Raw genomic sequence first — 27,326 nt, forward strand, 5'->3', positions numbered from 1 at the left:
TCAAGACAGGTCACCAGTTTCAGTTCCTCTTCAATCTCCCCATAAAGAGCCACAAAAAGAAACTGAGATAAAGGTTTGACCTAACAAAAAATTCTAGTCTAGCACACAGCCAGACTTGAAGCTATATGATTTGTATAGGCTTTCAAATTTGTCTGGAACTATTGAAATTCATCCTAAATGCAATATGGGCAGCACTGATTTGCATTCTCTCGCTCTGCAGAAAAGCACATAGATGTCCTTAAAATACAGTTACATGCATGTAACTTAACAGGAATACCCAAAAAGCAAATACTTCATTAGAGTCTAACGCGTAAATAGCTGTGAAAGCAATCCCCTCATTACTGGAGATATTCACAATTTTTGCAGACTCCAATAAGCCTGACAGCTGCCTTTAAGTCTTTCTTGTCAATATGAGGTAGATGAGTCAACATCTTTCTTTCAAATCCTGTAAAGATCATTTTGTGAAGCATTTTGACTAAACAAGACTTCCCAGTAAGGGACAATTTCCTGAAATCAAGTCTACCTTCAGATTTTGTTTACTATTTTTATTTTGAAGGATAAAAAGCTCCTGCGGAAATTAGGAAATAACTTTCTATTTGTCAATTTTCTAGGCCCCCTCCTATGCTTTCCATAACATGGACTTTAATTAAACAATTGGTTTGCACCTACTGCAGTGAGGCTACAGACAATTCCTTCCTCCTCCAGGGCTACATCATGTTTTTGGGAAGCTGTGGTTATAGCATCAGGAAAGTCTCAAAATGCATTCTTCCAAGGTGCATGGATACCAGTCAGGAAAGCAGCAATTCATCCAGGAATTTGGAACTGTAATTAGCCCAGCAGTGGGGAATATCTTCCTTTTTCACCATTTGGAAGATCTACTTGTAAGGTAAAGCTATTCTGAATCTGTGGCTCCAAGAGCTATCCAAGACAGAGGCTAATGCAGTGAGCATGGTCTGGCCCCATGGGGTGTAGAGAGAATTTCACTTCATAAAAAATAAGCCCTCTGGCCAGAAAATTAGTAGGTTTTGGAGCCCTGCTGAGCCCTCAGCCCAAAGGATAGTGGTAGCAATATAAGTTCTGCTGGATGAAGAGCGTAAAGCTGAGAAAAATGTGATGGATTATTGGGGTTGTCAGAGGGATTCAGAGGAAAGATGCAAAGGATTAAGTTGTGATATTAGGAAAAGTGGCTGTTAGTCTTACCTAGGATATTTAGGACACAAATCGAGAGTTTCAAGCCCACTCCGGTATTATGAATGCCAAGCTTCCCAGCAAATGCCATTCCTCTTTCAGGCTTATCACCCATTTCCGATCAGGACTACTTTGCAGCAGGGTGCAGATGAATCTGGGTGACAATTTTCTCAGTTTGTCTCAGGCTACTAAAGTCTACAAAGCCAGTAAGATACGACAGGAAGAATGAAAGGGGCTAGAGCAAAGAGCATCAGGAAGAAAAAGCCAGAAATGGCTTAGCTCTGAACCTGAAAGTTACTGACAGGTCAGAGTTAAGACAACAGGGAGCAGGGTGAGGTCCAAATTCTGGTGGCCAGAAAGCCAAGCAAGGAGTTAATTTATATGCAAGTTTGTTTATTGCCAAACATGGAGCTCATAAAACAAATGGGTGGGAGAAGTACTGAGTGTGGTGGCTCCCTCTGCTCTATCCTGACTGACATTTTCAGGTTGACTGAGTACATTTGTTTTTCAAAATGAATGTTGAAGTTGCACTGAAGTTCGGAAGTGATTCCATCCCACAGAAATGTAAATTGGAAAGTTGGTTTGAGACTGGCCTTAAGCCACGAAGGCACAACTTATGCTGCAGGCCGTGGAAAAACTCTTTAACTGCAGGGAAACCTGTGGCAGATTTGCAGTCTAGTTGGTTTCCAAAATGGGAACTGATATGCAGTGGTCAGGGAAATACATCCTGAATCCAGCCATGTTAATGTGTGTCTTCTACCTGTCTTTATTAATACTGACACTTCACTGGTTGCAGTCCAGTGGTTGCGTACAGTTGGCAGTGACGTAGTAGCACATCCTACTTGAGAACAAAGTATTTCAATTACCACTCGTTACTCAGGGCAGATGAATGTTGAATTTTTAATGGGGGGTTATACAGTATCAGAGGAAATTCAAAAGGTTCAGTGCTCACTTGAGTTGCAATCAGCACTGCTGGCAAGAATTCAGTTGGTGAGCTTGTTTCAGGCATTCTCGAAGGCAGTAATTATGTATGTCTCTGATAGTTAAGAAAAATTATTCAACATTGATCAGCAAAACATAAGAGAATTAATTTAGTTCTCTTCCCACAATCTTTTAAACTGATTTATAAACATGTCAGGAGAAAGAGATCATGGAGAAGAATGTGTTAGGAAATAACTTTATTTTGACAGGGAGGTTAAACGGTATGTGATCCAGCTGAATAATGAAAACAAATTAAAAGTCTAATTTAGAAATTATTTTGAATAATGGGCTTATCTTCAAGGATACAGGGCTTTTAATTATGACACTGGATTTTAATGTATTTCACAGAAGTCGAAGTATTTTGCAAGTTTACTTCTGTAGGCAACTGTCCATAGGAAATGCTCATATGTTTTAGTCCCAATTTCTTAGTATTTTGCTTAAAAGGAAAAGCCTATGGCAGTGAGGAACAAAACGATACAATCTCGACTATCTGCTCCAAATCCAAGAACTCATGAAGCAACAGGATGCAAAGCAAACTTCTGACTAACAAAATAGAACAGTAAATATGAAAGATGAAAGACATCAAAACAGACCCTTCTATTTTCATTTGCTATTTGTCCCTTTAACAGGGTGCACCAGAGCTCTCTAAAGATTAATGGAGTTGCAATTACACGCCGCTGCTGTTTCACTTATCATAATTTGTACACGGCAGTGTAAGTCCCTTGTATTCATGACTTTCCCAGTTTACCCAGAGGGAATATCTTTGGAACTTCCTACTTCTAACAAACAGGCAGTACTTAGTCTCATGATTAAAGCTTGCCACACTCGCTAAGTGAAAATGAACGTATGCTACATAAGAAAGCAGGCTATCAACACTGTGGAATCAACCGGTTTTAATATAATTTATTAAAAACTGTAATTAGAAATACTAAAATTTCAACTTCTTCAGTGTGTTACACCTGTGACTGGAACTCAGATATAGAGTTGGATACATAAATAGAAATATTCTTCCTATTCCAGCTGGAGATCAATTTTATATTTTCGGTTCATGTAATTGAACTGGAAATGATGCATCAACGTTTAATGGATCCTAAGTTTTTCAAACTGATTCCTTTCGATGTTAAGAATTCATCAACGCATCTTGATTTGAGCGTTCTGAACAACATTACTTGTGGCATTACCCAATATACAATCCTTGGTGTAAAATCCTCTTGATGTCTGATTACTCTTCATAAGGACCTCATGCTGATTCATTTCAAACTGTGAATTACCTTTAATTCATAGCTTGAACATGCTGCCAAATTTTGTTTTCCATGCTCCCAGGTGGCTGTCCCTGACACAGTGGAGAACTTCCAAAAAGCCATTAGATACTTAGGAAAAGTAGTTAGACGTCATGAAGCACATTTCCATTTTCAAATAGGCTTCTATCAAGTATTATGATAATCTCTGGGATTAGAAAAGCATTGGTATTTACTGAAATGTTTTTAGAACCGTGAAGGAAAATCCCTGGCCCAAGTGAAACCAGTGGTGAGTCCCCTTCGAAAAATCCTTGCTGAAAGATCACACAAAGGGTGTCAGCTGCTTGTTTGGTTGTTGAGCCCACTGTATCTAGCTGTTCTGGAGCCCCCGCACAGATTGTGTATCATTAAGTATGATGGATAACAAAAACTCTATAAAGATCAAATAAGCTGGTTTTGTCTGCTCCATAAAAATTTGCTGCTCTAAGTTTTTAATGGTTTCCGGTAGTTCACCAAGCCCACAAGAAGGGCCTTTTAATACTGTATTAATACAGTAAGTATAGGAAGTAATTTTATGACAAGGAAAGAATACCATTATGATTACATTCTTCTTTTTAGCTAGGCTTTTATGGAAACTACTCAAGACTACTCTGCAGTGCGATTTCGAAACACAGGATGTGCTTGATTAAAAACGTTCTGGGTAGTTTCCAAGTGGACAGAGGCCAAATGCTGACAACCAAAACAGAACAAAAGGACTGGGTGTTTGAGGATGACACACTTGCAATGGCAATTATATAACAGAAACCGAAGTGGAGAGCTGAGTTTGTACCCTCAGATTCATGGAAGCTGACAGAAAATCCTTCTCATACAATTGGTTGTACCTTATCTGTTCCTGCTCACTATGCTTCATAATAAACTAATCGGAGCAGAGAGGCTGAAATCTGATTGTACAACACTCAATGGAGATTAACAGTGAATTTGACATTAAGGGAAGCCAAGCGCCATAGTTTTATGTAGCCTGATTTCAGCTACAAAAATTCAACAGTGTACACAAACCTGTGCACATCAGTGTTCAAAATTTCATTTTCAAGATTTTTGAGTAGAAATTTGAATCAGAGGTTAATTACATGTACTCATGTAAAACTTAGGTGCAGAATTTAGACACAATCCCAACTACGCTATCTTCTATTTTACCTGATAAAAAGCACCAGGGATTTGGTTTCTCCAGCACATGGATGTAATAAAGTACATTGAAATAGTATAAAAAGGATGAAATTAGTATTTCAGAAAGCTTTACTTAGACAACAAGTCATGTATCTTGCATCCATCTACAAAGTCATTGATCAATTAATCCACTTTGCAGTATGTTGCCTCTATTTGGCCCCCTAAAAGCACACATCTGAAAATTAATCTTGCAAAGATTGTACATCCCTTGGTCTGATGCTCCACGATGCCAATGTTTCTGCATCTGAATTCTGTAATGACGTGCAGGCAGCTTGGCTGCTGGAGGATACAGCATCATGAAGGTAAAGTATCTTTGTTCTGCATGCATCCCTCAGCTGGTCGTGCTATAAACCCAGTCAAGCAAGCACATTACTACCAATTCCTATGGATTTTTAACAAAGTCAACAGAATCTACAAGACTGTCACTAGGACCCATGTAAATGGAAAATACAACTTAAGTTTCACTTGAATTGCATGTAAACTTAGAAAAGTTGGGAAATATCTAGAAACATGTGGAGTCACCATCCCTGGATGTGTTTAAAAGGTGTTTAGATGAGGTTCTTAGGGACATGGTTTAGTGCTAGAGTTAGGTTAGGTTATGGTTGGACTCGATGATCCTGAGGGTCTCTTCCAACTGAAATGATTCTATGATCCTATGATTCTATCTGCAGGTTAAAAGGTCTCTAACAAATCATACAGATGAATGAGCCCAAATCCAATCACATTTGATCAAACTGAAATAGAGATAACAGATCCCATTGACAAAATATATTGGGAATTTGTGAGGGATACAATTTTGAAGTCAGTAATATCAAGCTGTGTGGTTGACTGGAGCGGTAAATGTCACTGGGGATAAGCTGGACTCTAATTTCACTCATACACCTTGAAACTGTCCAATGTTAGAAAACAGAATCCTCCTAAGTACAACTGCAATCTGATAAATACTGTATTATTAAAATACACAATGACTGCAGGAGCTGTCAATCTATTCTGGTTTTATTTGTACCACACTATCCAGCTCTGCTTGATACCATTACGTCTTTCTGCCCCACTCTCTGCTTTAATTTCATTATCTCATCAAGTACTCTAATTCCCAGTGAAAGTGGTGGTAACTGCACATGCAGATCTGAAGAAACAAATTGGCCTTGTAATACCAAGTCTCACATTGGACTGCCTTCTAACCTCCCAAAGCCCTATGGAAATCCTTAGAAGCTGCCTTAACAATTTTTCTGCAGTAAAAGAGAAAAAGTGATAGTAATGGGTTAGCTGATCTTCATTTGGAAGCTAAAAATAAAAGTAGCTTTATTGCAGCTCTGATCTCTCATGTGTAAAATCTATCACCTACCGTAAGAAGGCAGTTCATTGCAGCAGAAATCTGATTGATAGTACTAGAACTTTAGATCAAGCAGCAGAACAGAGAGCAACTGGTTCATAAAATATACTTAGTGTCTTCAGGTTTTATATCAGGCTTCCTATAGAGAGCTTTGGTCCTATTAAATGCACTATATACCACTGAGCTCGGAAGCACTGTTCTTTTGAAATTCAGCTTATAACTATAAACCATGATTGACAAGTCTATTACTGTTGGTTACAAACTATTGAAATATTGTATTTTATGGTATACTCACTAAAATATTTTTCACAGTGGAATCCAAATACACTTGCTTAAGGAGAAAAATCATTTTAAGATTAAATAGTATTTTATTTTATGGAATGTGCTTGATGCTAGGTTTGGATCACTCTGATGTTCTGAAACATAAATGCACCTATTCTGTTACCAACAAGACTGGGTCTAGTTGGTTGGATTCTTTTTTAAAAAAAGCCCTTACTGGAAATCAAATAGCAAAGGGCGAAAATTGATTTAAGTTTCATAAATAACTGCTATTCACGTAAATCAATCTATTTATCGTTAGCGTTCCTATGCAATTCTCATTCAATCTGTGGAAAAAACATGTCATTTTAAAATTGAATAAGTCATTTAACCATAATTTTGTTAAACTTTACTCAAGAATCTTTATTTCAATGCATACTTCCGTGACTTGAACTTACGAATAAAGAACTGGGCCTTCAGAGCCTGGTGAGTACATCAAGGGATTTGGCACCCACATCTAGTCTAGCCCTGCAGCTCTTAGATCGTCACAGACAAATCACTGAACTCCAACAAGTCCTTTCCTGTACGCAAACTGACACTAAGAATCAATATATTTAAATCCAATTTGAAAACCTATTGTAGGTACCTCCACATTGATTTTTCTTCCCTTATAGGGATTTACTTAAAATCACGTCCTTGGGAGATTAAGGGCAACCTCTAGAATAATTTTGAAGTAATTTTAAATGAAGATATTGTATTTACACAAATGTCAGTTAAGCCAGTGCATTTCTCTATTCAGTGGTTTAAAACACTTGAAAGAATAGCAGCTCTGAATTGAAATCAGACCCACACATTTTCATAACTATAAAATCAACAACCTGCTTTTCAAAGTTATTATTTAATTCCTGTTTGAAAATTACTTTGAGATACTGGGGTAAAAGTAAAAACTCAGTTCAGTCTCAGCTCACGGCTGCATTTCTGCAGCCTTACACCAGAGAAAAATGGCTTAACACAATGGAGAATTAGCTCTTCCACAATTTTCAACTGTCATATTTATAGATCATCTGTGATTTTCAGCTGTTTCAAAGTGTATGAAACTCAAGATCAGCTTTTCAACACCAGCTAGCAGAATCATTCTGTATGATGTGTCTTATTCTCACTATATGAATGTAAAAATTCCTGCATCATCTGTTCACTGGGTTGCATTTTCTATTGTAAGAAGCTTAGTATCTGATGAGAGAACCATAAAAGTGATTTAATTTTGGCAAGCTGTACGACTAAAATCAGCATTATTTCTGCTTAATAAACTCATCTTTCACACATACCTCTGTTAGCTAATGCTTAAAAAGAAGAAACAGTAATAAGCACTGAAAATATAAAACTGGTTTATGGCTAATTTTTAAGGACTACTGAGAACACCTGAACACCAGGACAAGATTATGAGCAGAGCTGGATTTTAGTTACCTTTGGAGAAATAAGCTCATTCTTCACGATAAATTCAAAATGAGACTTAAAGCTGGAAATAATACTTACGACTTTTGTGGCACTGACTTGGTTGCAACTTTCCCTGCTGGATCACTCCACTCTGCAAACAAAGGAAACACATTTTCAAATGTCAAAAGATTACTGTAGAATTAAAATGCACCCAAAGCTGTCAGCCCATCTAATTATACTTGGTTTCACAACATGCCACAATGCATAACATGTAATAAAAAAATGGAACAGATCTGCTTTAGCACCACAGAAATTAATTTTTTAGCCTTTGTTTTAATAATGTTAAGTGGGAAAAAAAAAAACACAAAACAAAACAAAAAACAAACACCCAACCCTGTTAGGACTAGGATGATAAAGACCTACTTTGTACATTGTATCCTGAGGTCAGATGTTGGGAGTCCTACAAATAAGAACACACACAATGTCAGCATTAGTTAAGTAAGATGAAGAAGGTAAACCATATCTCAGCTTTCTAGATTAAGGGCACTGGCATTGCACAGACAGGGAAGGAGATGGGACAGGGACAGGATGGTGTGATTGCTGAGGCAGCAGCAGTGACATTAGTTGATAAAAACATTAACTGTGCACCACTGAGGGACCTTCCCACAGTTCAGACAAGAGCTTGTCCTCAGCTGCTGTAAATCTAGGTACGCCTTCATGGAGATACTGCCCAGATTTATACCCACGGTGGCCCCAGCCTTCTCCAGGTTTGGCCATGGAGGCAGGTATGAGCCATCTAGGATGCACAACACACCGCAGCACAAATGCAACTATGCATTAAATTCAGCACCACTGCCTTTCTTTTTTGATTTCAATGCTTGGAAACACCGTCCCCGTTTATTGACAGTCGCAGTTTTTATTTGGACCGTGACACACAGGATTTGATAAAGACGCAGGAAGCAGATCATCACCTGATGGAAAGTGTTCCAAATTCAATGAAATCAATGGAAGTACAACAACTTCAAACCAGCAAAGAAGCTGGCTTGTCACACAGAGCATGCTAATGCCAGGATTCTTGCTGGCTCACATAACTAAGCTGCTTCCTTAATGTCACAGTGTTTTCACGCTTAGATTTTGTCTTGCCTTTATAGTCCACAGTGATTGTAATCAGCTTTCCTTCCAAGCAGAGTTTGATCATTAAAAATTAAGGTGTTATTTACAACCTCATCTTACAGCCGGGCACTACTTTGCTGGAAGTGTTAGTTCTGTAGGATGTTAAAGTCATTAAAGCTCTCACTGCACTTCCTCTTAGGGCATTATTAGTTCCTAATATTATACTGTGATGTCAGTCAGTCCCTTGTGAAGTAAATCATGCCCTAAGAGTAAACATGGCACTTTAAATTTGAATGTCAAAAGGATAAATTGTTCTGATAAGTTCCGCCTTTTTTAGCACACTTTTAAAACAAGTTTCTCATGAGCATATTTTTTTTAAATAGTTAAATTGAGAACTTCTAATAGTGCCGGCCTTTGATTTATATGGCTGCATAATCCAGCCACATTATGGCTAAGATCTATAATTTGGCTAGCTATAATTGATTTAATGTGATGTCCTGAAGAGACACTTCTGTTGTATTTTTTAAAGTAAAACTAGTAAACTTGGAAACACTTATGTGCCTGCCTATTTGGTTTGAAAAAAACAAACCAAAACAAACCCCCCAAACAACTAATTTATATTTTGTATTGAAGTGATATGGTCAAGAATTTTAGGATCAACATCTAATGTGCCCAGAAATTAACTTTGATGTGGATCTTAAAAGTTCAAAGCAGACTTAATAGAAACAGAAAAGCAACCCAAAATTTAGGTTCTCTGAACCGATGCTTATACTGCTGCCAATAGAGAAAGTGGCAGCCTGCAGGACTTCGACCAGTTTCTATAGGGCCCATGAAAAACAGAAAACTAAATTAATAGGTGGCATAATTAAAAAAAAACCCAAACACTTCAAGTGGGCAAAACTCTCTGCTCTCACTGTATTCACACAAGTCAGACTCAACTTTCACCTAAATGGGTTCAACTGACTTTAACCCAATTTGCAATGAGAATTATACTCTTGTATGATTATGACTTCTGATTCTTAATGCTGCAGCAGTTAACTACAGAGGCACTGGCAGTGCTAGACAGTAACAATCACATTCCATGAAAATAAGGCATTCTGGGCACTGCCTTTATTTTTTTTAGAAGCCACAGATACTGCTAATTTCATACAATTTCCAATTAAGTATGGAGGCTGCATTTCAGATAGGGAAATATCTGCCAAACAGATAAAATCAGTAAGAGAAAAATCACATTCCAGTTTCTAACACAGGATACGATCGCTTGAGCCATAATGTCAAGTAGCGCCAGTTTTATAAAGCTATTTTCCAAGGTCCTGCCTTTAGAAAGAAACTTTTATGTAGCTCAATGTCAGACTAGTGTAGATTTCCCACCCTGGGGAAGTTGGCTCCCCTTCACTAAACATCATCAGCTCACAGTTGTTCAGGTCCCAGCATAAGACACCCTTGGCAATAACTGCCCGGGCTACAAGCTTGACTTCTAACAGTGCTACCAGAACCATAGCTAGAAGGCAACAACGGAATTTGGGCTATAGGCACATTCAAATCATACGACTTAAAGATTCACCGCATGTCAGGTGAACTGCAGGTGTTCTTCAGGCACGTGATTCGATGTGGCAAGTGCTGAGTGTGCGCTTCTAACAAAGCCAATGCTGAGGATCGCACTGCACAACTTCACGTGCCCCTGGAATGTCCGCACAGGCAGATGCCGTCACACTCTTCACATGCAGGAACATTTTAAGTCACTGTAATATGATCCTGCAGCCCAACCCTCGTCATGAAGTCAGTCACTAAGTAGGAACAAATGACCATTTCAGCCCCTGCATTGCATAAAAAATAATGGAACAAACCCAAACGAAGAGAATATGTTGTACTTGATGTAGAAAGGCTGTTATAACACCAAAGTTCATTTTGTCTCTGCTGTAACTTTTGCAGCTTTAAATAAACAGTCCTACTAATAACAACAGTCTAATTGGGAATTTCCAACTAAAAATAGTCTTAGAATTTTTTGAAAATGGAATCAATTACAAAAATAAACTCCAGCAAAGACCACTCAATAGAACAGAATGTTAATCAGGTCACTGGTAACAGCCTTCTTGTACCTTGCTTGGGATAGAAAACTTGGTCTGCTCAGCCTTGCCAGGAGTGTGAATAGCAGTAAGAGGAGGAGGCCAGGAATGGGTCATCTCCTAGGGAAGAAAAAGAAACAGGTTTTTGAAAACAAATTTATGTACATAAAGAAGAAAGAGAGGAAAAAAATGATCATGTATTCTCCACTGAGCCTGGAGATGCAATTGGTTAAGAAAGCACCACCACCCATCCTTATGTGGAAGATGAACAACTTAACTACCCAACAGGCAGCACGTCCTGGGAACAAGGGTATGGACACATTTTACTCTTGAAAATTCTGACCATCTATGTCTTCATGAGGTGGCAGCTGACTCCACTTGTGTCATCAGCCTGTCGAGCTGTTTGAATTAAGCCATCACAGGTACAGAACAGGGTTTTGCCTGTAAAGCACACGCAGGAAGAGGATCCTTCCTGTACCACACTGGATACAACCCTATAGAGGATTGCATGGCAAAATATAACCCTATTCAAGGTTGTAGAGTGGCAAAATAAACCAGAGGCAGGTCTAGAAAAAGCTGGAGCAGGCTTGCAGCATGAATGCCTGCTGTAGAAGAGAGTGGGGACAGTGTCCCGTGCACCAAAGCATCTTCTCATAGCGCTGGCCACAGGCACTGATGGGTGTGCAATATCCAACATTTTAAAACGAGGGACTGAGAGATTAAGTGATTTGCACAGGGTTACACAGAAAGCTCATACTTAACTAGGAAATCCAAGTCTCTGGTGAAGACCGGCCTACCAGACCATCTAAGCAGCAGGCCCATTTTCTATATCAATGTTTTAATCCATCATTTGTACATGCGTGTTCCAGGTGCCTTCAAGGAAATCACCTGGGTGCCCATGGCAGCAGAAGAGACAGTGCACACCCTGCTTTTCCACAATGAAGTCTGGAACTGCCACCCTTGAGCTCAGTGGGAACAGAGGGGGCTTGTGTTCACAGGAGGGGGAAAAATCAGTAAAACACAGAAATTGCAGAAGTGTTGTTTTACGCAGAGTTTGTAAATGCACTTTTAATGAGTGTGTTTTATGGTAGATGCTGCTCCATTCTCTCTTATCTTTATTTTTAATTTAATAAATATTCAGAGAGGCAGTAACACTTGTCTCTAGCAATCTATCTTTGTCTTGGTTGTTTTTCTTTGCCTACAAGGCTCAGAAAGGATTATTGCTTGAGACACAGGAGACAAAGAGCAAAAGAACATCTGATCTAGGAAATTTTGCACACAATTGTCATAATCCTGACAGCAGCAAACTAAACTTCCCAGCTACTATTTCATACTGGTCAAGCCCAGGGCCAGTTCCAACAAAGCTTATGAACACACAAGTTTCTGTAGGTAATGTGGCAACCACTGCAGATGCTCCACAAATAAAAATATAACATAATAACATTAATTAAATAAGATCTAACTGTTGTCAAGAGGGCAGTGTGTGGTGGGTGCATTTGGGCTGAATGGGTGGCTACAGCTGCATGCTAATGTGTGATTCAGTGCAGATACAGCCAGCAAGTTTCAGGTCTCCAGTTGTACCCCACAAATCATGTGTTATATAGGAGGTTAGAAGAGAGAAAGGAAAACTAGGCACCATGGTTTTCAGTCAATGGGACAGGTGGACATACAAACTTGCCCCAAGCTCCTGTTAGGCTCTGTTATTTTATTGGAGCCCATCCAGTGCAGGAAGGTCTGGCTGAGCCCCGCAAAGGACAGAGCCCAGGAACAACCACTATGGAGAGATGTCCTCACGCAGTCCTGGCAGAGGGACAGGGGAGAATGCAGATGTCTCTGCCCTCCTGAAAGAGCTTTTGGGTTTCTGCCTGTGGAGCTCAGGGCCTGTTTTCATTGCACAAAGCCCAAACGGTGGCAATGAGGAGGAAAAACGCAGCTCATGAACAGCTCATCCCACCTGGTGGGTGAGACTGTGGCAGCTCAGTGCAAAGACGAGAAGTAACTATTATATTGCACTGATTGTTTGACCTCTGCACAGAGGAAAGCAGAAAAAGATTTAAGCATTCGGTGAACTTTTCTGTGAGATAATATAATCCAAATCCTGCATGCCTCTGCCAAATCCCATACCATAGAGGTTGCTTTGTGGCAAATCTCTTCGTAGCAAAACGATGAAAGAGAGACTATATCACATAATTAAAAGAGGGGCAGGCAGCCTGATTGAAGGCAGAAACGAAGCATATTCTAGAACTGCAATTATAGGCTTGGCCTCAGTCACTTTTTGCCCATGCATAAAAGGCTGGAGAGAAAGACTAGGATTCATGGGAAAGTGATACCAGCAAAAAAATCAGAATATTCAGTATCATAATGCATCTAGTGTTCACTGGGTACCAACTCAGCAGGCTTAAGTGTAAGCAAATTCAACCATCTCCCTGTTAGGGGACACCTGAACAAAAACAGCAGGAAAAGGAAAAATGAGTCTGCTATTATTTGAGGAAATTCAATTACAAGGTAAGAAATTGTGACCCCACTGAGGTCAGAAGCAAAAGTCAACTACAGTGAGGTCAGGACTATCCAATCTACATGTTTACAGTGACCTTCAAAGTCCATTTCATGGTTTCAAGTTACTACATTGAAGGATTTCACTTCAATTATCAGTGTAATAAAAATTATTGGATAGAAAAGTCCAGATAGGATCACACATGCAAAACAATACGAGTATTTAAAGCTCAGTGTATAAACAAACACTGTGTGGAAGTGGTGAAGAAGCATTAATATATAGTTAAAGAGACACATCTACATCTTTGTACAGATAGGTGCCACAGCACTGTTGACCAATAAACCCTGAATGATCATTGAAAAAGTTTTGAGTTTACTCAACTGAAAAATGTCCCTACAAAATGTATGAGCAGCAAGCCCATACTGGCCACTACGCAGCTGCAGATGATACGCAGAGCAGCTCTGAGCTCCAGCCTGACACGCAAGACCCACGCTTGGTTTTTTCAGGGAAGGGGCAAAACCCCAACCCCGCATCCTGCAGAGGTGGGACTGTCTGCTGAACTCTGCTCTGCTCCCTAAGCACACGCACATTACTTTGGAGAAGCAGCAGAAAGGATGTCATTTGTTTAATGATCTACATGGCTTCAGTATTCTTCGCTACGCCCCAATTTCTTTTAAAGGTCACTCATATTCAAGTACTCGCTAAGCTCTGTTTTGTTTAACTTGTGAAATCTGATCTATCTACATTCTAACATGTTATGACTATACAGAACCACACAGATAGCGTGTGTGTTGTGTATGCATCCGTTAAGATGTATATATAAGCATCTTGGTTTGTAAATACCCAGGGAAGTAGGCAGGGAATTGCATTTTTTTTTTCTTCCCCAGGAAAAGTTAAAAAAACTTTAATCAATCCAAATTTGGAAGTATTTAGAAATTCCTGGAAGTAACAATAATAAAACCAAGCATATGAAATGCTTTAAAGAGGAATTTAATGGAAACAAAGTAATCCCACAAAATTGAGTTAGGATTTATTTTCACATGGTTTGGACTTAAAATAATTCCAAAATCATGTTAACTGTTGGAGTGGGTAGATGACTGCTATGGAAGCACGTATTTTTTTATAGACCTGGAGATTAAATGAGAAAGTAAACCTGCACAGTTTGTTGGCTTAAAAGTCACTGTGGTCCTCTGATGTAACATCAAGCATCCTCCTCTCTGAAAATTATTTAAACATTGTTTTAATTGACTCCATGTGCTTTATTTATTTGAATTAGGCACGCTCATCTCTTCAGCTAAGTCTGGTTTTTTCAGCTACAAAAGCTCTCAGGTAAGTAACTAAGAAGGACACATGCCGACGCAATCTAATGAATCACCAAAATACAACTACTCCAAGCAAACTTTTTAAGTGCTGCAGAGGTACAAGGCCAAATCCCAATTTGAATGGAAGGAGAGGGCTGGGGAAGGATTTAAACTTTCAAGTTTTAAGGAAAAGGTCAGAGCGAGAGAACTGACTACAGGGGATATGGTGCAGATGGTAAATAGCTTTACAAAACCAGACCCTAAAATTAATAGCCACCTTCAAGATTTATTTCCTTGCTCTGTATTTAATTTCTCCATCATTTCCTTCCCGTTCAAAAGAAAGTGTGCAGTGTTTTAAACACAGATAAAAGCACTTAGGCTGTGTACTTTGCGTCCCTACTGAGGCAGCTTCCCTTCCCACAGCGCTCTCTAAACTCCTCAGCCTGCTCCAATTTGACGTCTCCCAGGACACAGAGCTCATGCTGCTTCCCTTGGGAGAATTGAGGGGAGACATGAGAACAGTCTTCAATTACAGAAAGAGCTGTTGCTAAAGGAGAGATTAATCTCTTCTCCAATTTTATGGTGAAGATGAACTTAAATTGCAGCCAGCAAGATTCCAGTTAGACATAAGAAAAAGCCCTGTAATGGTAAGGACCGCGCAACACTGAAACAGCTTGTACAGAGCGCTACTGTAGACTGCGCCTTTGGAGGAACGCACTTAAGAACAGATTAGCACACATCAGTCAGGAATGGCTTAGGCAGAACTGAACCCTGCATTGGGACAGGGATGTGCAGTAGAGGATGAGATTTCTAAGATCCTTCCCAGCCCTTTTTCTTATTCTGTAGTTTGATAGATCTCTGTTGGCCAAATGCCACCCTTACTGCCTCCCTTGTGGAGAGGAGATCCAAGAAAAAGGCAGAAGAAGAAAGCAACAACACCAGCGTTTTTCTTCTGTGGCATTGGAGTCCACAAATAGTTTAAGGACCAACACTTTGCCCACATCATTAGAGGGCAGCCAGAGGAGCAGCCCTGCACAGATTGCTAGTAATAAATGCACTGCTGCTAAAGAGACTTTACCTGTGGTATTCTCTCTGTCAGCTGCCCTCCTCAGTCCTTTTAACTCTTTGCTAAATCTGTTGCTTTAAACTTTCTCCACTTTTCGGTTGTACAGTATTTTAGAGTTGCATTCAGAAAAAAAAATAATATATGATGAACAGATGTTCTAAGGTTATTACAAACTCGACGTTACAGCTCGTGCTAAGCAACCTACTGCCTTGATGGAATAAAGATAACCAAGTGATTTACCATTTATTAAAGCCTCTATTAATGATTTATTAAAGTTTTATTAACTATTTATCAATGGAATCTTAATAAAAAGCGTCTCTCTTCACAGTATCTTTCTGCATTTATACAAACCTGATCAAACTCTCTCTGCTAGGAAGCCAATAATACATGAGGGGCATCCGCATTTTCTGTGTGTGATGCATACTGAATTACAAAACATCTCAATCCCTTTCATCTTTGGGGAAAAGGCTAAAGAATGAATATATAAATATATACTTATACATGTTCAAGTAAATGACACTAAAGCCTAAAGGAACACAAAAGCAAAAAAACTATGGGTTGTTTCTCATTCATATTCCTTATGAAGGAATGGAAGCCTGCATGAGTAGTTGGGAATATTCTGACCAGTAGTTGGGAATAATCTGGCCTGTTTTATACTGGGTCAAAGGCTTCCTGAGGAAGGGATTTTGATACATTGTCACTATTGACAGACACATGATAGATAAATTCATGGATATGCATTTGATTATTATGTTTCAGCACTTAAAAGAATTCTCGGCATCAAAGGCATCCCACATTGTTTTCCTGCAAAGGGGAAGAACAACAACAACAAAAGTGTTTAGTGATGGCCTGATGGCCTCCAAGAGAAACTCAGTTTTCCTGATCTGAATGTTAAAGCAGGAAAGTTTTTACTCATGCAAATGTTTTATTACCAGTGGCTAGTGCCCAGTATTTTTGGAGGAATAATGCAGCAGCACCTGCAACGATGCCTTTGTCATACTGAAATTTATCTTGCTACTTAACCAAAAACTACTAAAAAGCCATTTAGAAATGTGGTGCATACCATGCGGATTAAATACTGAAAAGCTAGAGTTTATTCTTCAAATAGCAGCCATTTGTCTGACCATAATCTAAAACTACAGTGTTCACCTTGTGGGTTTTATCAATGACAATAAATAAGTTTCCTCTGCCCAACTGAAGAATGGGATGCATTCCATTCCTCCCACAGTAAAGTAATAGTCCTTTCCATATTAACAAGAAGGAGAAGGACAGACAAAAATTATATTCACTAAAAATGAATAGAGAAATTGCTTTAGAACCCAACAGCTGTTGACTATAAACTTTACAGCATTTGTTTTCCTTTCCTACTTTGTTAACATTTGGAAATCCACAAAGACAGTGATAGCAATATGAACATCTTTTTCTGTTGAGCTTCTCAATACTCTGACTCCCATATACCTCACACTTTTCAATATCTTTTCCTCATACTGTAGCTTTTATAACTAACAGCACTCATATTCTTTGCTTAGAGCATTTAGAAGACAACAAAAAATAGCAAGTCATGATTGATGTACTTATTGCTCTAATCATCTTGTGTATGAGAACAAAACCAATGTTCCATTACAGTGAGAAGGTATCTCAGCTCAAGAGGTTGTTTTAGGAGGAGAGTAATGAAGCTACACCAGATGAACCCACAACCAGATTTCCAATTTAACAAGTCCGACACAATCCTAAAAGTAACCACAGCCTACATAACAGTGTGCCTATACTGTCAAATGTTTAAGCTCCCTGCAGGGTCCTGAGCTCCAAGTGGTCCATGCTGTGCGTATAATAGTTCATTCCAAAGGCTCCTCTGTGAAACAGGTTGGACACTTCTCTCCACGGTGGATTACGATAATTTTTTTCAGGATTCACCTCAGGAATGTTATATGGTCAAAACCTGTCCTGAATGTGGCTCATGCTGCCCAGGACAATCCTTCAATTCAATCCCAAATTGGTTTTGTGCCCTCAAGCACCTTTTCACATGTTCTTGGCATTTTCAGGAACATGCAGCAGAACTCCCTGAGGGTCCTACTATAGACACATCATTATGGTGAACTGCAACAAAACGAGAGATCTGTAGCAGCTGTATCCCTACCCTTATCAGAGTTAGGTTATCTGTATGAGTAAAGTGCAGGAAGGACATGGGGGGTTCACAGAAAATAATCGGGGAAATAGAATCACACTGTGTCAAAAAATGAAACAGGACTTTCCAGGAAGCATATGGGACAGCCCTCTCGACAAGTTTTATATGATGAGACAGAATTAGGAGATCTGTGGAAAAAAGGAGGCCTGAGAAATCACAAAGTCCAAGGCAGATGTCTCTCTGACCCACTGTCTTTGTCTTCGACCATTCAGTAAGCTTTCCAGTGAAAGTCCAGATGAGCAGGAGCCAGTGTCGTCATTGTAACAAACCACGAGCCTTCAAAGAGAGGCATGTACTGACCAGGAATAACGACACTGAGGTAAGTCCACTTCCTACCCAGGAGGCGCCTTCTCTACTTGCAGAATATGTGGGGTTTGTGAAGGACAGGCTGTAACGGCTGCATGCAAGGAGAGGATGATCAGAGCTTTGACCTTTTGCCAAGCACATGTGAGATGCTGAGCCATGTGATCTATATCCATATTCCCACATAACTCTTCTTCTGGACAGACCTGTTGATGGGTCAGGAACACAGAACTGACTGCCAGAATGGGTCACACTCAGGTCCTGCTTATCTAGGATGCTGGCGGGCAATGGTCAGTGCTGTGTCTTCCACAAGGCATTTCAAGAACATCAAAGTAATTGTGAGGGTAAAATCCTGATCCTCCATACTTACTGATTCTCAGCTGTACTGAGATCCTGTCTGTTTAATGCTGCTTCCAGAACAGGGTATTCAGTTAACATCAGTAAACACCAGTTTTAGAGTCCTAAAAATTCATGATGTATCCATAAATATTCAGGTCCTTGGAGTTACAAGTACTAAACCCACTTCCCAAAAGCTAGTGCAACCTTCATCTGTCACTCCCGGTAACTAAACTCATGACTTAGTTGCCCAATACACAGTACCAGAGTCTTGCTGTGGCCAGCATGGCCAATGAAATACCTCCCATTCTTGGCAGCTTCTCATCCCCACTGAGATGCACAGCCATATCCCATTGATTTTATTTATTCGAAATAATACTTGCTGGTAACCATCTCCAGGGATGGCACATCTAATGTTCATGAGGGGCCCAAGAGATAGGAAGTATGCATTGAACTGTTAAATACAACATAACATCCTGGCAGTACAACACTATAATATAAACAAAGGCACAATAAGTAATAAAAAACTAATTATTTCAAAAGTTACTAATACCAACATATAATTTCATCTCTGCACTTAAAAAACATTGGCAACATTTCTCCAAGTAAATAAGCAACTGTGTTTTGAAACTATTCACTGCTGGCACTTGTTTAAGGGAATCTGGTAATTTGTTCCATCCATCCTGAGCTTCAGAAGCAAAAAAGCATGTCTTGAATTGCCTGTTTTCTTCTGTGAAACTTAGGGTTCACACCAAGAGGAGAGCAGAACTATAATTTAGTTACAAAACAAGACTGCACCTACCCCGAGGCACTCCACTGTGCACATTTATACAATACATTACACCATCTCCTTTACATTGCCAGATGTAATCAATTAATGTGTTTTTTCACACAAAATATAACAGTGAATTATGTAGTCGCATGACAAGACCTTATCCATGTAATTTATTGCAAAACATATTTAATTTCTGAAGCCACTTATGCCAATGTCATTAAAAAATAAAACCTCCAAATTCAATATCAGGCAAAATTAAATTACTAAACTACAAAACTTCTCATTCTGTAGGCTTAGCACAGAAACTGTTTCAGTTTTACATTGTGCACTAAGTTTTAGACCCTTGTAACCAGCTTATAACCCACATCCTGACAATACGATGAAACTGACTCTATAAAACCATCAAGAATTTGAAAGCAGCAACTTGCGCCAGAAGACACCAGCTTTAGTCTTAAATCTGGACCACCAATTATCTGAAATAGCATATAGGGGGAAATAAAGAAACCAGGTTAGGCAACTTATTTGAGTTTAAAGCTGAATTCTTTTGCTTTAGTCATGATTTGCTTTCATTACAATTGGACTCCAAGTTGTTACTCATCAAATACAAAGAAGCTACCACACACTGCTGTACAACACACATTGAAATCTTTCACAAAAGCTGTTTTTTTGCCTTCAAAACCAAGACTCTGCCAGATCTTTTTTATTCTGCTTACCACACAAGCAGTATTGCTGCATGGGTTTTCCTAAGGGCTTGTGCCAGGGCAGCATTTCTTTTTAATGCTGAGCGTTCCCCTCATACATTGTCTCATCGGTGCCTCAGCTGTAATGCCATTAAAACAGTGGTCAGAGGCTGAAGCAACGACACAGTGAACACCTAGAAAAGCTCAAACCTGCTCTTCCAAAAGTGGTCCTTTTTTCACTATTTCCTTTTCTTAATCTTTGTGATGCTCTCTCTACCATGTGTCCCAGTTGAAAACTTGCTTCTCCCTTAGCGTATGAATAATGCACTCTCCCCCACAGAGTATGATTATCTTCCCAGTGCCTACATCAGAGACTATGAATGCTCTGAGGGCAAAGACTCTCTCATTTTTTGTCTTATGCAATACTTAGGGCAGTGGTGGAACATCTGAATATTGGCTGGAAATTTGGAACAGTGAATATCGTCTGGAAGATCCTGGGTGGACAACATAGCCAGCTTGATCAGCATTCAGTGAGCCCTGGAGGGACAGAAAACTTCAAACTGAAGCTTGAACATTGGATTCTCTAATTTGGCACCCTGTTTTTTTGTAAGGTTAAAAGCTTAGCACATTTGCAAAAAAATATACTATAGGATCTGGCCTGTAACAGAGGGAGAGTCATTGCTGTCTCTCACACTCAACCCTTTAATTTCTTCTCTTACAGAAAGATCTAGGCAGCCATTTGAAACCCTATCATGCGACCTGGCATTTATTATAGTAATCTTAGCTTTTGGAAAAGAACAAACATTTCAGTCTGGATTTCCTTTTCCTCACTTGTGCCTTGAAGCAGGTCTGTTCCTGCATCTGTGTGTCCTGTAAATCACGCCAACATTCCCCTTTGATCCACTCTTGCTAAGCTAACAGGTGTAGAAAAAATGAATGTATGTTACAGAAGATGTTTTGATACAACATATACTTTTTTTTGGCATGTTAGTCTTACCCAAATAAGTCAGCTTAAAGAGTAAAGAAAACCGAAGCCAAAACATCCTGAGGTCTTTTTTGATCTCCCTTAAGGTATGGAGGCTTCAGAGCATTTCTGGGAGACAGGTTCCCACCATCACATGCACCCATCTGATTCCTCATTTCTTAGCTCGTGCTTTCTTACAAAGCTAGTAAGTCTGACATCAGAAACATTAGATACTCAGAACTGCAACTAAGACGTACGACAGCTGAAGATGCTTGGTCCCACACAGAGCAGTCCTGATGTCTGAAAACGGCATGTTCAGACTATACATCAGATTAATATAGTCTCTTCCCATGCCTGCGTTTTTTAAAACCTTCTGACAACAAACTACATTGAAACAAATGGAGTCCTAAAAACAGGGCTGGAAAAGGGCAAAGTCCATAACCTTCCTGTCTCCAAATACTACACTACTTCGTTTCCCACAGGAAAGCCAGTGAATAGGATGCCAATCTACAGCACCACAATGCAGTAACTGTGGTGTTCCAGCATTTAAAAACTATAGATCTACATTACTAGACGATGACATGTATTGTCTTTGTTGCTTCTAGATGGCCAAAAAGGAAGAGCAAACGGTTCATTAGTAATAGTTTATCAGGGGTCATACAAGCAATCTGGAACAAACTTGGCGCAAGCCCCAAGACAAGACCACCCAGCAGACCCATGCTTAGCTCTGAGCATTTAGTGCTGTTTGCAACTCCAGCTGGTGTCAAACACTGACGATTACCAGTTATCATTCAAAGACAAGCTGGAATAAACCTGCCACAGAATACTTGTTTTTTTTGGTTTTTTTTTTTTTTTAATTAAAGTACAAAATGCAATGTATTATTACATTCAAGCAACCACCAAAAAGAGTTGTTGAGAGACAAAGGCTAGATGCAGTAACACGGCATTCTTTTTGAAGGGTAACTCGTGTTACAAGTGAAAGTCGCTATAAAATGACAATGTTGCTGCAAAAGGAGACAGAATTATATATTTAGGCAAATTCCCAGACTAAGCCTTTTCAAAGAGCACAAACAGTTAGTCTAACATTCCTTAGGGTTCCTGTATCCTTTCAAACATGATAGCTTTCTTGTAGTTTACACTTATCATATTAAGAAAAATGGTAATGAGGAGATCATGACAACTTCTTTTAAAAGCAACAATGACTCAATTGCCAAGGAAAAAAAGGAGTGATAACTGTTTTCATGGCAAGAAGCCTCCAGTGAACGCCTCACTGTTGAAGCTGCGTTCTTTGTTTTTGTCTGAACTCAGGAATGACAAGGGGCTGCTCTTTAAAAAAATCTCAGCACTAGTTTTCATTTGATTGGTACAATACTCCTTTTTTGTCAGATAAACTGGCAGCTCAGACCTCTTATTGAAAAGATTAGGGACTCAGGAGGTTAGAAATGATAAAATACTGGAATAACCAGGAAGGGATTAATTGGCTTGATTTTAAAAAAAGAAAAAAATCACTACTGGGGATGTTCCCTACAAACCAAACACCAAGTTGTTTTTTTCTAAGGCTCAGAAGAGTATTTTTAAAGGTTACTGTGCCTTGGAGTACACAAACAATGTATTATTTAGCAAGATATACTCATGGCAAAGAAATGAATGGGCTCCATAGTCCAAAGGGGCCTTTAACACTCTGTGCTGATGCAGTAAATTCCATCAGAAGATCTCAAAGCATTCCCCACATGAGATCACTACTCACCATTTTCCAGCTTGGCTCCAGAGGTGAAATTTTGTTGATGCCTTAAATCACCCATTCAACCAGCATCAAGCACAACCACCACCCCGCCCTTTTTTTTATTCCCATTAGCAAGTCTCCTAAGTCCATGTCATCTGCAAAATACAAGTAGGCACTATTTTCAACTCTCCCCCAAAAATGTTTGCTTAGATGTTGCAGAGAAATTTTGGAATAGATCACATATTTAGAGAAGAGCTGTAAACTGTTGAGAATAGGGTTTCTAGTGACACCTACACCACAGCCCTCGCCCTGGAAAGCCAAACAGTGACACCTGTGGCAGGTACAATAAACAGCCCATGCAGAATGTTGAACAAACATAAATAAGGTCGATTAGGTCTGAACTTCAGATTCATGTTTGTAGTCAGGTTTTGTCTCCTGCCTCCAAACAGTGGTCAACAAAGACCTTAATGCTTTGAACTAACAAAACCATCTTCCTTTCTAATGCTACAGCCTGACATTTTCTTCAGCTAAATTTTGCAAGGCTGGGTGCCTGTATGACTGCTTTTAAATCAAAAAGAAATGTAAAAAATTCCTTGGGAAAAAAAAAAAAAAAGAATAAAAAGAAAAGCATTCTGGTCAGATTTTTTAGCTATCCAAAGAAATTGTTACACAGTTGACATAAATCAATGTGTCAGGATCTACAGGCTAATTAAACAAATGTGACAATTTTACTGTGACAATTTAAAAATGCTCAAACGTGCCTCCTACCCACAGTATGTATTCTTCTCAAATGTGTATTAAAACCCATGTACTGTATTAAGAAACTGAAAGGAAGTTACATATTCAATAAAAAACACAATTATAAGCGCAATTTGAAATATATGGCTAAAATAGATTGGAAGTTCATACGGTTTCTCAGAACATTAAATTCAATGACACGCTTTCTTTAAAGAAATGTTAGAAATTCTCTATAGAAATGGATAAGCCACAGTATGTAGTATAATTTTAAATATCTGATTCAGCCTTGCTCTTGCACAGTTATAGCACCAATAATTCCAGCTGAGGACCTCAATGCATTTTGCTACTAACTAATTTAACCGCGCAGCGTGATGGCAGCGTGGGTGAGGTTCTGGTTCCCCACTTCATAGAAGGAGACGCTGTGGAGTGAAGGGGTATCTCAAGGTTATACAGGAAGATTAAAGGTAGGATGTTTTATCTGAGTCTATGTATTCAAACGTTTCTTGAGAGGATGTTCAAAGAAATGGGAAGATGGACCACACCAGTCTTTTACTGGCAGGTAGGAAGTGGTATATTCTGAAGACTTTGACAGCTGAAGCAATCTCCACAGGTGAGAAGGAAGACACCTGCAGAAAGAGCTCCACTGATTAAGCTGCATGACAGGCTTAAAGCTTACAGATCAATGGCAAGTAGCAAAGACATAAATTGCTCCTCCAAAAAAGGTGGCTTCCAGAATTATTCTCCCTACAGAATGCAGAATAACTTGAACCTAAGACAGATGATGACTGCAAGACTGCCTTCCCATGGTAGGCTGCTTCTGCAAAACCCATGGAGGCTGCCAAGGCTGATGGGGTGTCACCACATGACTCCTCCAAAGGAAAAGTCCACCTGGTCATCCAGGGGATCTCTCACGAGGAAATACTTATTGACCCGTAACTTGGTATCTGTATTATTGCCTTAAGAAGAAGAGATTAGGAGTGACTTGGGTTAAATTCAGACTGCAGTACATGAAGAAAACAGCAACAGATATTCACAGTATCTGTTGTAACCGAACACTTCCACCCATTGCCTCTGAGAGCAAGAAAGAGATTCAAAATTCTAACTTCAGGTTTATTCCAGGTGTCATCTTTGTCCCGTTCTCTTTACTTTACTTCTAAGAGCACAAAAGCAGTGAAGCACCAAAGGCTGCAATATGGCAGGTGTAGTTAAAGCACTGAAACTGAGCGAACCTCGAGTATCTGGCCCCTTGTTGGTCCATTCTTTTTTCTCATTTCTCTAGTTCTTTTTCTACATATATCTTTTTAACCATCAACCAATATTTTTACGTTTTGATTGTCATGGCCAGCTGAAACTTCAGAGGAAAATTTCAAAGAGGACTGTTCTTGAAACTCTTTCTGAAGATTAATGTGGTTACTTCTTCCAGCCCTGTCTTCCCTTGGACACTGCAATCTGTCCAGCCTTTTCACAGCTCTGTTCCTCTTGACTGACAACACATGGCCAACTTATCCTTCATGGGTCCCACCCGCTTCTTCAGCAGTGCTGTCTCACGGGGAGGCTTCCCACCAGGACTTAAAACCCCCAACACTTGCCCTCTGGGCTGCAAAAATGAAGCTCTTGCCTTTTGTGAGGTAAAGAACCATAGAAGATGCTATAGACTTCGCAGTTTCGAACCAGAATTGTTTCTAATGCATGCATTCATTTCACAAAGCTTAACTCGATTTTAATATGTTTTCAATGTCTTCATTCTGTGCCTAAAGCAATTTGTTATGTAGACTACACATTATTAATCTACCCAAAAGAAAGGTAACATTGCTAGCAGTTTAAACACTCAATGCCCATATTTAACCATGTTTCATTTTGACAGGACAAGATGAAATAACAGAAATGATTAATCTGAGACCAGAGGAATATTCTGCTACCTATATTTCAAAACAGGACTAGAAGTTTTGTTTAATACTTTGGCAATAAGCTGTGTAAGTGGAGAAGAGGAGCTTCAGATGGCTTTTCTACTCGACCACACAGCATACTGTGCCAGTAGCTGTTGTTACTGGTCATTTTGGAATCACCAGCAGCACACAAGAGGTTCTGAAATTCTCAGTCATGTTTTTATACAACATAAATTCATTCAGCCTACAGGGTTCTTAAGGGAGCTCATCTGGTACAGCTAGAGCCAAACACTATAACCACGTAGAAGTGTTTAAGATTTTCCGTTAAGTTCAGCACTTCCAGGCCTTTTTTGCTCATGGAAGCATACAAAAGGTCAAAGTTGATACGACATCCCAGATTCCTTGGGTCTGTTTTCTCTCACACTTTCACTCAAAGATAAGGGAGTTACTCTTAATTTACAACAATGAAGAGGGACGGGAAATCAGGTCCCATGGGTCAGCAAATCTGGAGTAGGAATCTTGGTTTTATGATACTCTTCACTCAACTACAAGACCTCATCAACTCATTTTCCCACATTTTTTGTCTCTTTCACTTCCATTTTTTTTCTGGAACTATGAAACTTAGAGGTATTTGAGAAAGCAGTATATGAAGTGATCAACATTTAAGTACCACAGAGGGTACACATGATCTTCTGCAAAAGTTGCAAAACTTATCTTTTCCCCTAAGACAATGACTTCACCTGAATTACTTTCCTGTTTGAACTGGCTTTGGAAAAATTATTTACTATATTCCCATAAAATAGCATTATATTTGTCATAACAGAGTACTGAATCGGAGTGAGGATGCCAAACATGTAACATGTTGTCATACATGGTGGATCATTTCTGAGGTGACTATCAGTGCAGTAGAGAAACTAAAACTGTTTGTTTTGGTGCAAAAGAGATGCTGAAGGCCTTGAAAAACAGAAAAGAATTACCACTTTTTCATTTAGTCATTAATTTCTCTCGGGAATGCTTTCATTCACTTCAGGAGCAGAAACACATGTCCAAACTCTTGTGATGTCAGCTCACGTTACAGTAATTTCAGTAGCAAGTCTGGCAATGATAGTAGAATTATGTAATAGTACTGAAATCAGCAATATTTCAATTTGGCAGTACAAAAGGATATGTTCAAATATTATGGTTAAGGAGATAAGAAAACAGAATTGAACAGTGAGCATGAAATGGGTGTACTGCGATCTCTCTCTCTTTTCCCAAATACCTTTTGTAATATTTTTATTGTTACAGTGTATACAGGCTGCAATAGACCTACATAATTATCAGATTTTACATTTCAAAGTTCTTTGCTAAATAGTTTCTTTTAATACTGCTATGAAAATAAAAGCTTTATTTGATAAATGTGCCTGCAGGCTGGAATCAGACCTTGCTTGTCTGTCCTCACAAAGGTCTAATCTTTTGCTGCCTTGCATCTTGAAGAGACATTTATCCCTGTACCAGGCAGGTGCAAACCACCACCTTTTGCACACGGGAAACTCTGCACACCCACGCACATTTGTCAGATCAGACAGGCAACCTTTCCTCCCCATCACCTCCTCATCAGCGTGAAATCTGCTCTGCGTTGATCTGGCAGCATGAAGTAGATTTATAGCATATACCCACATCACAAGTGAACTCCTCTCGTATGCACCCTGTGCTACGCCAGCAGTGTGACTTGGTCCACAAAACCAACTACGTAAGCCAAGTACTTGAGCATTGACTCATGTCAACCTCCTACACAGCTAGCTCCGAGTTTTCTATACTATGAACCTCTGAGTTAATAGACATTTTTGGACAAAGCTCATGAGGTGCCTTTCTCATGGGTGCCACCATAATGTTGTCACTGTAAAGCTGTATCACCAAAAACTTGAATAATCCTGTTCAGCTGTGTTCAGGTGTAACTCACAGAGGCCAAGATAAACCTCTGTGTTAAGGGTCTGCTCTAGACTGGAAAGACCTAAGGCTGCATCCTCCAATTCCCAAAGAGCCTTTTGCCCTTCAAGC

General features: G+C 39.4%; 1 protein-coding gene across 4 annotated transcripts in view; it reads right to left on the reverse strand.

Moving 5' to 3' along the window:
* Positions 1–27,326, reverse strand: part of AFF2 (ALF transcription elongation factor 2) — a 333,326-nt gene that overhangs the window by 122,693 nt on the left and 183,307 nt on the right. For all 4 annotated transcript variants that reach the window (XM_082062239.1, XM_082062240.1, XM_082062238.1 and 1 more), the window contains exons 5-7: positions 10,869–10,955; positions 8,080–8,116; positions 7,756–7,807 (exon numbers count right to left, since the gene is read on the reverse strand). In XM_082062239.1, the coding sequence (XP_081918365.1) occupies positions 7,756–7,807; positions 8,080–8,116; positions 10,869–10,955 (176 nt within the window). The remainder of the gene's footprint in view (positions 1–7,755; positions 7,808–8,079; positions 8,117–10,868; positions 10,956–27,326) is intronic.

The sequence above is a fragment of the Streptopelia decaocto genome, assembly GCF_964273445.1.
Source record: "Streptopelia decaocto genome assembly, chromosome: 10".
NCBI classification, from domain to species: Eukaryota; Metazoa; Chordata; class Aves; order Columbiformes; family Columbidae; genus Streptopelia; species Streptopelia decaocto.